Genomic DNA, 12145 nt, shown 5'->3' with positions numbered 1-12145 from the left:
CAAGGTACCGGCTCTCAAAGAGCCGGTTCTTTACATCGCGAACGAATCGCAAGATTTCGTTCTTTCAAAGATTCGTTCTTTTTGAACGAATCGTTAACGAACGACCCATCACTACTGGCCACTATACAGCACACAACACACCCACTGACCACGCACCCAGAACTGAATTAGTTTGCTAGGCTTAGAGATGCTTAGGCTTCGGATGTTTTCTTAGGTTTACACTCACTTATGAGTAACTGTAATACCAGTTGGGCCTGTGTGCAAGCACAGGCAATACTTATCCGTAACACCAGAGGAGCTCATATGGATATGTCGGTACTCTACGGCTACTCGAAACAATCTCTCTTTTATTGTATTGCTGCCGAAGTTGCAATCTTAAACTTCGGTGAACTTCGGACCTATTCGGTCCTTGGTATAGGTGAATCTTAAACTTCCCTCACTGTATGGGTCACTGTGTCTTGCTCATGTTATAGAACCGTTGGCCACTCATGTGTGCCGACTGTCGTTGCTTGCGTGTGGTTTCTTCTTTGATCTGAATGTTTATAGGTTATTTGTGACATTTTTCATGTTACATTTTTAAAGATTTTAAATATCTTGTTTAAACATGTGAAACGTTTACGTTTTCTTTTATTTTTAAATAGAAAATAAATGAACTTAAGTTAACTACCTGGAAAATAATGATGCAATCTGTTCCAGAAAATATAAACTTCTCTCAAGAAGAAGAAAAAATTCTTGAACTTTGGAAGCAGTGGGATGTTTTGAAAACTTGCTTAAAACAGTCTAAAGGTAAACCACGCTATACTTTCTACGATGGCCCACCTTTCGCTACTGGTTTGCCACATTATGGCCACGTGCTTGCAGGAACTGTGAAAGACATTGTGACAAGGTATGCCCATCAGCAAGGTTTTCACGTAGAGCGTAGATTTGGGTGGGATTGTCATGGGTTACCCGTGGAATTTGAAATAGATACCGCCCTGGGAATTAAAGGACCCCAAGATGTTGCCGCAATGGGCATTGATAAGTACAATAGCGAGTGCCGTAAGATAGTGATGCGGTACGCGAATGAGTGGGAGATGATAATAGGTCGTCTGGGTAGGTGGATCGACTTCAAGAATGACTACAAAACACTTTATCCCTGGTACATGGAGTCCATATGGTGGGTTTTCAGCCAGTTGTTCTTGAAAGGATTGGTATATCAAGGGGTTAAGGTAATGCCTTTCTCGACCAGTTGTAACACACCACTTTCTAATTTTGAAGCTGGACTGAACTACAAGGAGGTTGTCGACCCGGCTGTTATTGTAGGCTTCCCGTTGCTTGAGGACAGCAATGTCTTTCTTATTGCATGGACCACTACACCGTGGACACTCCCCAGCAATCTGGCACTGTGTGTCAATGGCAACTCTGACTATGTCAAAGTGAAAGATTCAAAAACTGGGAAGTTATTTATTTTGATGGAAGTGCGCCTTGGAATTTTGTATACCAAAGAAGATCAATACTCCGTAATTGATAAATTTAAAGGTATTTATTTGAAAGGAAAGAAATATAAACCACTCTTTCCTTATTTTGAGAACTATGCCTCTAAAGGAGCATTTGAGGTACTTGTTGACAGTTACGTTACTGAAGATGCTGGTACGGGCATTGTTCATCAAGCTCCTTATTTTGGTGAAGATGATCACCGTGTTGCCCTTGCTGCAGGCATCATTACACGAGATCAAAAGATGATATGTCCTTTGGATGAGTGTGGCTGTTTCACAGAGCCTGTTACAGATTTCTTAGGCCAATACATCAAAGATGCTGATAAGAACATCATAAAATATCTGAAAGATAAAGATTTACTGGTAAACAGTTCAACAACTAAGCATAGCTATCCATTTTGTTGGAGATCAGAAACACCTTTGATCTACAGAGCTATTCCGTCTTGGTTCATTCGTGTGCAGCAGATGTGTGATGATCTTCTTAGGAACTCTCAAAGTACACATTGGGTGCCAGAGTTTGTGAAGGAGAAACGATTTGGAAATTGGTTGCGTGATGCACGAGACTGGGCAGTGAGTCGCAACCGATACTGGGGTACGCCCATCCCGCTTTGGGTCTCGGAGGATGGAGAAGAAGTTGTTGTAGTTGGAAGCATTGCCGAACTTGAACAGCTAACAGGACAGTTGGTGAAAGATTTGCATCGCGAAAGCATAGATCACTTGACAATCCCATCGGCTCGTCCGGGAAAACCACCTTTGAAACGAGTTCCTGAAGTGTTCGACTGCTGGTTTGAATCTGGATCTATGCCGTATGCCCAGCTCCACTACCCTTTTGAACACAGGAAGGATTTTGAGGATTACTTTCCTGCAGACTTCATAGCTGAAGGTATTGATCAAACTAGAGGCTGGTTTTACACATTGCTTGTAATTTCTACTGCTCTGTTCAACAAGCCACCTTTCAAGAATCTGATTGCGCATGGCTTGGTCCTTGCTGGTGATGGACAAAAGATGTCTAAAAGAAAGAAAAACTACCCAGATCCTGTTGAAGTTGTAACAAAGTATGGAGCTGATGCATTACGACTGTACCTCATCAATTCTCCTGTGGTGAGGGCAGAGAATTTGAGGTTTAAGGAGGAAGGGGTTCGTGATCTCTTGAAAGATGTGTTTTTGCCATGGTACAATGCCTACAGGTTTCTTGCACAAAACCTAACCCAGAAGTTAAAGGAAGGTATGCAGTTTACGTTTGACGAAGCAGTTGCTGTCAAAGATGTATCCGAGAATGTAATGGACAGGTGGATACTTTCCTTTATACAGTCACTACTGCTGTTTGTTAAGACGGAGATGGCAGCCTATCGTCTGTATACAGTTGTACCCAAGCTTGTTAAGTTCATTGACCACCTTACCAACTGGTATGTGCGAATGAACAGGAAACGTTTGAAAGGCGAGGGTGGTCCAGATGACTGTCGCAATGCTCTAACCACGTTATTTCATGTTCTTTTTGCGATGGTTCGCACAATGGCACCATTCACACCATTTATTACAGAGCTGATGTACCAAAACCTGAAGCATCTTGTAGTTTATCATGATTCAAAGGAAACCACAACAAGTGTCCACTATTTAATGCTGCCAGAGCCAAGTATTTCTTTGATTGATGAAGACATAGAGAGAGCTGTCTCCCGAATGCAGTCTGTGATTGAACTGGGGCGAGTGATTCGAGACAGGAAAACTATCCCGATAAAGTACCCACTTCCAGAAGTCGTGGTCATACATGAGGATGAACAGTGTCTCAAGGACATAAGATCCCTGGAGAAGTACATCCTGGATGAGTTGAATGTCCGTAAAGTCACGCTTACCAAAGAAAAACAGAAGTATGGCGTGTGTCTGAGAGCAGAACCCGATCATAAGACACTTGGTGCAAGACTGAAAGGAGAATTTAAAGCTGTAACAGCAGGAGTAAAAGCATTGTCAGACAGGGATGTACAGACGTTTCTTTCGCAAGGATTCATTGATGTCCTGGGGCACAGACTGGAACCTGCAGACCTGCGGATAATGTACAGTTTCACCGGAGCTGCCGCAGAGGATCTAGCACAGCGATACGAGGCACACTCGAACGACTTCCTCATCATGATGGATGTGACGCCAGACGACACCATGCAGGATGAGGGGATCGCGAGGGAATTGATCAACAGAGTGCAGAAGCTTCGTAAGAAAGCTCATCTCGTTCCCTCTGACGAGGTCACCGCATACTACTCCATCAGTCCCAGAGACGGGCAGCTTGAACGTGTTGCTGTCTCTCATGCAAGTTTCATTGAGAACGTGGTGAAGGGCCCGTGGCGGCGTTGCGAGGATCAGCCAGCCCGGTCTCTCATCATTGCAGAGGAAACGCAGGTGGTGAAAGGTAATGAACTGAAGCTTGTTTTGGTGAAAGGCTTTCCATCCGATTACGTTTCATGCAACCCAGGGAAGAGACAGGTGGAACCTTTCTGTCGCTACGTCAACATCCAGCTGTGCGAGAACCTGCAGCCGAGGTATGGAGCGAAGGGCCGCATGGCCACCGTATTGCTAGAGAATCCAGTAGGCGAGAACCTCCTGTCTCTCAGCCAGCTTCAAAAAGAGGCTGAAGTGGTATTTGGTCTGTATGGACAGAATTTTGAACTCCAGCATGGTGATGGAAAAAGTGAACTGAAAAACCAGCTAGATATTGACTCCCTTCATAAGAAGACTGTTCTTATAGCAAAAATAGGGGAAGAGAATAGGATAAAGCCTTCTCAGGATGTGCCGTCCTCAAAATTTGTAAACGTAGATTGTGGAAGGAAGAAGGCGACATTGTTGCTCGAAAATCCTGCTGGAGACTTTTCTTTGGAGTCGGACGTGGTTGCTGTTACAAAGTTACTAGGCCGTGTGTACGGTGTGCCAGCGAAATGTGTGGACTTGGGGACAATGTCAACAAATGGTCATAAGTTTGAAGTCACGGATGAGCCACTTGTTTTTGAGATTAAATAAGTGACTCTGCTGAGTAATTCACTGTGCATACAAGTTTTAATCCATAAGTTTGTTTTACTAACCCTCTCTTTTAGACCTTTCAACACTGGGTGTTCTTTTATGTTCTGGAAACAGTATGACAGCTGTTTGTGTTACTCATCAAGTCTAGATGCTTCCGTGTAAGTGGAGTCATGCTCTCAAAGTTCCTCTCGAGGAAGTGAGGTGCTAGGTGTTTTGGCACAAATGTCTACTTCTGCATTTTCAAAATGTTTGGTATATTGTAATTTTTTAGGACAATGAGTAGCTTATTTATCACTTTAATAAAGCAATGAGGATCATCTTTTAGTATAATTTTTTTTAAATAATGTTTTTGTTAACATTTATTTATTTAATTACTACACGTTATGTGAAGCATATCCTTGTAGATGGATCTAATGTAAACACATGCCAAAGTAGTTTACGTGCAGATGACACTTAATTTGCAGGTGTATTTTTCAAGACATCTGCTTATTTGCCAGGTTTGAGAATTTCCTCAATTCGTTCTCTTTGCCTATATGAGAGTTTCCAACTCTCCTGGACCTATGTTCATATGCTCCTAATTCTTACAACTCCTAGGTAGCTAAAGAGACGGTGAGTAAAACGAACTTGTAATACACTGTCTCTCATAAAATTTTATTAAATCTTAAGATGTTGCACTAAGTTTTGTTTTTTGTATTTTAACTTGCATGTATAACACTGGCCTATGCATGAATGGTGACTTGGGGAAAAAAATTATAAAAATGAAAGTAGTAAAAATTTGATTAGATATGATACCTTAGAAGGAAATTAAAAAAAAAAATCATAAATTAAATGATTTTGCCTGATATGTGACCAAAAGTTCAGCATTATTGATAGTTTTACTTATGCTTGCAGTGCCTCTTATTGCCTCCATAACAACGTGTTTGTTGATATGTGACTTGCTCAATTTTGTGTGTTAGCATTGTCGCCAATATATGTGAATAAACTTAGGTGATGTGGGTGGATCTAAGTTAATAGAGTGACATCTCTCATGTTAAAAATGATAGTTTTAGTCATCTGTGAAACCTGCTAAAATACATTTTTTTATTCCAAAATTACTAAACATTTTTTGTTTGTGAGGTTTTTTTGTGCTAACAGTCATGCTGTTTTTATCTTTGTCAGTACTGTATTGTGTACAGATGTCTTAAAAGGAAAGTATATTTGACTGGAATATAAATGTGTGTGTGTGTGTGTGTGTGTGTGCGTGTGTGTGTGTGTATATATATATATATATATATATATATATGGTAACAAATTCACTGCAGACTGAGGGACTTCAAATTCAAACAGTAATGATTAGAAAACAAAGTCATAAGAAAATCAAAATCCTAGTTCATATTTTTTTATTGTTCATTTAGTTGTTAAACATGGTACACAAAGATTGATAATGGAACGAGTACCGCATGATCTACAGTGATCTGTTAAAAATTTGAAACCATTGGTAATGTCATATGTAACTACATACCTTTACCTGATGATGGATAAGATTGTTAAGCCAGAGGAAGTAATTTGTTTTCACATCATATCAGCATTCTATTTTAATTTAGTCCTCAAATGCAAGTTGTAAAAGTTATGTTTGCAAAAAAAAATTTTTGGTTGCAAAATGTTTGATTTGTAATTTGGATGCTATATCAAGGTTTTCAATAAAGTTATGAATTATGTTTATGCATGCATGCTATTTATTACACTTACAATGTTGGAAAGTGTTCTAGGATATGCAGGAATTAAGTGGTTGCAAGCAAAAGCAACTGTGAATAAATCAACAGTGTGTCAATTTTATTTTTTTCTGGTATTGTTGTGAATAACATGTTGCTGTTCCAATTTATACTTCTTGAAACTCCCTGGTCCAAACTAATTAAAAAAATATCCCTTTTGGCACAACCTACATGCGTAGGTAGATTTCAAAGTACTTATTTCTTCTAGCAACTTCTATAAACTTGTGGAACAATAAGAACATAATGTACACAACATCCCATATGTTGTCAAAAATTCCCAAATGATTGATAAAACATTTTCTCATATTCTAAGCAGCAAAAATGTTTTGCATTGAATAGCTTAGAGTGAATTTCATATTATGACTACTAAGGTAATGAATTTTTTTTTTTACTTTTGAACAAAATTTTTTATCCCTTGAGTCCAATACCTAGTCATATAAAAGTTTGCTTTGTACAGAATTTTATGATAGTTTGAAATATATTCCAACAAATTTGAATTTAAAGAGGTTTTTAATTTTTTTAAAATTATATCCCTGCTTTTACAGTAATAGTTTGTATCATCAATTGTTTAAGCAAAAGGTTTTAGTAACTATTTAGAATTTTTATTATAAATTTTAACTGTTTTGGTAGTGTACTTACTAAACAAATTATTATTTTCTTTGTCTTTCAACCCTTGTTTCCACACCTTGCAGTAATGGTTGGTTGCATAAAATATTAGTTCATACAAAAGTTGTAGATAATATTTTAAGGTTTAACAATAAACAATAATGGATTTAATGTGTGTGTGTGTGTACACACACTGACACACACACACACACACACACACACACACACATACATATATATATATATATATATAGAGAGAGAGAGAGAGAGAGAAAGTTTTCAATCCACCCCTTTTTTTAAAATCCTTGTAGTAATCTTATCAGAAATTTTAGATTAATTTTTAGATTTACAATTAATTATTATAGATTTTAACAGGTTACCCAATAAGGGAGTTAGGAATTATCTTGTCATTTAACCCCTGTTTATTTCACCCTTAGCAGCAATGGTTGGTTGCATCAAAAACTGTTCAAGAAAAAAGTTTTAAATAATATTTATGTTAATGAAGTTTAAACATATCTGATAGTGCACTTACTAAGGGGATTATTAAACGTTTTCTCTTTCAACCTCTGTTATTTTTCATCTCTTGCAGTAATGGTTGGTCATATAAAAAAATATTTTGGACGATATTTTAAATAATTTTTTTAGGTTTCTCAATTAATATAAATGAATTTAATAGTGTAAACAATATGGAAATTACAATATTTGTTTAAAATATCTACCCCAGTTTTTTCAAATCCTTTTGGAATGTTTGTCTCAACAAAAATAGGTTCAGACACAAGTTTTACATAAGAATTATAAGATTTACAAACAATTTGGATGGATTGGATTGTGTGCCTACTAAAGGAGCTATGAATTTTTTTATCTTTTAAACTTTTTTTCCACCCCTTGCAGTTATGGTTGGTTGTATCAAAAATATATTTAGACAAAAGTTTTTGGTATTACTCCTACAAGTTATAATGTGTTCAAACAGATAGATAGTTGTCATATTATAGTAGTTTTAGCAATTTTTCTGTTTTTTGAAAAACCTACCCCATTTCTACTCTGGTTGTATTTTTACCATTAACTAACTCTATCAAAATTTTCTATTACCCTATTAGTTTGGAAGTGGTTTGTTCAAAATTATGGCAGTATTCGTGTCCATTAAAATTTGATATATACTTTTGAGTTGACTTACGTTTTAGGTGTCCATGAACCATGAAACAAAAACTATATAAAAATTTTCTGGAAGTTTCTCTATGGTAACATCTACAATAGGTAGTTTTTTTTTCGAAAGTTATCTAAAATTGCGTTGCTGACATTGTTTTACGTAGCATCTTAGTTTTACTTGTTATGTAATACTTCAAAATATCCCTAAGTACTGGTTAATGTTGTTTCACTTGCCTTCAGCCAAGTTTATCTGGGTTCAAATCCTGATAAGTCCAAGTTATTTTTATTTAAGAGATAGCTTTAATGTGGGTTTATGGGTACGACAGAGAAATGAAGATACAGTCAATCACAGAGGCAAGATCCTCATCCCTGAGACCAAAAAAAGCATGGCAGGTTCACAGCAACGCTAAGGCCATGTTGACTGTTTTCTTTGACTCCTGTGGTGTGTGCATCATGAGAATGCACCACAAGGCCAAAGGAGTACTACCAGGAGGTCCTATGTCGTCTTCGTGATGCTGTATGGAGCAAGAGACCATCGGTAGGCAGCGAAAACCTGGCAGCTTCACCATGATAACGCACCCGCTCATTGTGTGCATTTTATTCAGGCTTTCATCATCAAACAAAACATTCTTGTGGTTCATCAGGCTCCCTACTCACCCGACATGGCTCCGTGTGACTTTTGGCTATTTCCCTAGCTGAAAATGCTGCTGAAAGGGATCCAATTTGAGTCAAGAGAAGACATTGTGCAGCATGCAATGACACGGTTCCTCACCATTCCAAAAACTGAAGTATTTTCAACAATGGTGGGAATGCTGGGAGTAGTGTGTGCACTACCAAAGAGGTCACTTTGAAGGGGATTGGTGTTTCGGATAAATAAATGTATTTTTGCCAACCAAAGGTTCAATTCTTTTTGAGCGCACCTCATATAGTCACTTCCATTCTGACTTTGCAATCTTTTATTGGAATTGCCGGACACCCCTCTGTCTAACCGCTCGTCATCACTACAGGCTGGATGCAGCCAGCCGAGCTGCCTTCTCGCCCCCATGCCCTGTGTGGCAGCACTTCCCAGTCGTGGATACCCCTCCTGTAAGCACTTCTACTAAATACAGGCAGCTGTGGAGCTCTTATTGACCAGACCATCACCTCCACTCGCAAGTGCGCGTTCCAGAGAGAGGGTTGAGGTCCGCTCAGCTGGCCAGCCTGTTACCATCCGCCTGGATGTCGACAATCCAGCTGTTCATACTGTAAGCAGCATGCTTCTTGCTTGCAGCCAGTATCGGCAGACTGAAAATTTGAGATGACCAAGACAGGTGTGACCTCTGTGCATAGGAGGAAGGGGAAACATTATCCTCCACACCAAGCCTAGAGTGTTGTTGGCTTGACAACAGTTTTTTATGTAACTTACAGCGATATCATTAGAAATGTGGTTTAAGTGAAAGATCTAAAACATATTACAAACAAGATTAAAAAAACTTAATTTAGTTTTAGAATTGGCATCTGCAGCTCAATTCTTGTTTTTATAGCAGTTCACTAACATTGTACATGCTAGTAGTAAGTTTGTAGTTTTTAGTAATTTAAGTAAGGTAGGTTTGATTCATTGCTTACACATGCATTCAATCTATGCTTTGCCTCTGGTTTCACCACCAAATATTTATTTTCTCAGCTATTCAAGTTTAATTTTTGAACACTTTAACCATTTATTATTTTAAAGGGAAAATAAGTGTAGAAGAATTCAGTGTAGCTTTTTGAACCCAGTTGTTAGGCCAGGTTAGTATTCAAGACTAAAAGTATGCCGAAATACATATCAATAAACAGCCTGGTGAAAACGCAACATTTTTGCAGCATTAACACCCAAGTCAAAATTGATACCTAATTATATTAGTCATTAAATTCTTTGTGCTTGTGATGCTCAGTCTGTATTCTCTTCTGGACCATTCTGTCGCTCCAACAGGGCGGCCCCGGCTCTAGTACCTACCAAGACCTCTCATCTTGCAAATGTTGGATATACTCAAGGTGAGTAATGGTAGTTGACCTAAAAACTCTAGGATTTACTGGGTTCATTTCCATTTCTTGGTTTTATTGCCAAAGTAATGGTCTGGTCACTGTACTGTTTTATGACGCAAGTCCTTGCTCCAGGCAGCCAGAAGTAAAACTTCTTGGTTCACCATCTCTCATGTAAATATATGTGTGTGCATGTATTTCTACTTTTCACTAATCACTTAAAGTAAGAAACACATCTTTGGAAATTATGAATCCCAAAATATAGTCTATCAACTGATGGCACACTGGAGTTTTTCTTTTGCTTATTTTATACATATACATCAAAATATTTTATGTGCATCTGGTATGCTTCAGTGTCCTTTAATTTAATGCATGCACTTATGAAAAGACATCAATAAATGCAATGTGACTTATTAGTGATTGTTCAAATCCCAGTTTTCTTGAATTTGAATACGTAGTCTCAAATGTTTAAATGGTTTTATTCATGAACTGAGTTTCCAGGATAGATATAAGAATTAAACCGCCATAGTAAACTTAGGAGGTTATTAGTTTTGATGCTTTAATTTACTGTATTTCCTCTAATATATATATTTTTAAACCTTGAATCCTTTGAATACTAAGGATTTGGTTTGCCCATCCCTAGTGACTGTGCTAAACGACACAGTTCACAGCAAGGGCGACAGCACTGCATGAATTAAACTGGTGTGTGGAAAATGCTGATACGGATTTAAGTGATGGCTCGGCAGCCACCATCTGTGACATGCAGCATCCCGTGACTTGGGCTACTGCATCTTTTCAACAGCACAAACAGACTGCATTCCTCTTTAAGCTAGAGAAGGGTACATTTCTGTGTGTGTTGCAGAGTATGTATTTATAGCATTTTTTTTTGTACAAAACTAAAAAATTTATATATACATGTGTGTGTATAAATATATATATACATACATGTATATATAAATAAATATATAAATACAAATCATTTCATACTGTTTGTTACTTAGCTATGTTGTCTTCTTAGCAATTCACAACATGATTGTTTAAAAGTGGCATGTATTGTGAAATGTGGTTAAAGGATGTACAGAAAACCTCTGCATGGATACACTAAGTAAACTTGTCACGAACACCTTCATATAACTATTTGCTAAGCCTCAGCTAAAACTGTACCTAACAAATCATTTTCATCTCTATTTAATGAAAATTAATTATAATTATTATTATTATATTATTATTATATTAATATTAAGGCAATGAAATAACTTCACATTAGCTGTAATATTTTAAAAAAAATTATATTTACAATTGAACAGCTACTATTTTTAATATATCATGCTGAACATAACATTCATATCTAAAACATTTTCCTAGTGACTTAAAATGATGCTTGTGTGTGTTCATGTTTCTTTAAAGTGTATCTCATTTCCACAGTTATATATTTTCACCGCATACTACATCAAGAACATGTGGTGAACTAACTTCAGAACTTTTTTATGACATTTAAATGAAAATTACTCATAACTTTTTTTATATCACAGGGTCATAATTATATTGAAATAAAAATTAAACAATACCTATTAAATAGATTTCTCTATTGGCAGGAATGTGCTAGTTTTTAAATTAAAAGCTAAACACCTTTCAGATATAATTTCACACCTGAATCAAGTAAAAAATATATTTATATTTCATGTGTGACTATAAAGTGAAGAGACATCACATTAGAAAATTCAAGTTAGCAGAAGGCTGCTGGAAAATAAAAGTTTTGTGACTTCTTGCAATATTTAAGTTTATTTTAGTACTTAAGACAACTTTCATAGCTGGTCTTAAGTTTCGTGACCTGTAGGCGTCGTGTATATGAGGCCTGATTGATGATTTGACATTATGGAGTTGCAGCTCTAATATGAATGAAAAAAAAATTTAATTTTTTTTCTTTGACTGGCAAATAAACTAAAAATTTACATGGTGTGACAGTAAATAGAGGCAAATATAGCGTTGTAAAATTAGTATATATGTACTTGTTTCGAACCAACACTTAACAGAGAACTTCCCTTGACAAACATGCAGTTACTTTAGTTTTGTTATAAAGAAGTTTTAGTGCAAAACCCCATATCTCTGTCTTCAACAGTCAAACTCCTTACTTCATGCACAGTACACACTAGCCTCCTTGTATAA

General features: G+C 37.0%; 1 protein-coding gene across 1 annotated transcript; it reads left to right on the top strand.

Annotated features, from left to right (window-relative positions):
• Nucleotides 1–483: 483 nt before the first annotated feature.
• LOC134531036 (isoleucine--tRNA ligase, cytoplasmic) lies at nt 484–5689 on the top strand. The gene has a single exon (XM_063366528.1). It carries the CDS (start codon nt 678–680, stop codon nt 4473–4475), a length of 3798 nt encoding a protein of 1265 aa, XP_063222598.1. The 5' UTR covers nt 484–677; the 3' UTR covers nt 4476–5689.
• Nucleotides 5690–12145: the final 6456 nt, after the last annotated feature.

This window comes from Bacillus rossius, chromosome 3 (genome assembly GCF_032445375.1).
Source record: "Bacillus rossius redtenbacheri isolate Brsri chromosome 3, Brsri_v3, whole genome shotgun sequence".
NCBI classification, from domain to species: domain Eukaryota; kingdom Metazoa; phylum Arthropoda; class Insecta; order Phasmatodea; family Bacillidae; genus Bacillus; species Bacillus rossius.
The sequence above is the reverse complement of the archived record's forward strand: the minus strand, read 5'-3'. Positions and strand labels throughout refer to the sequence as shown.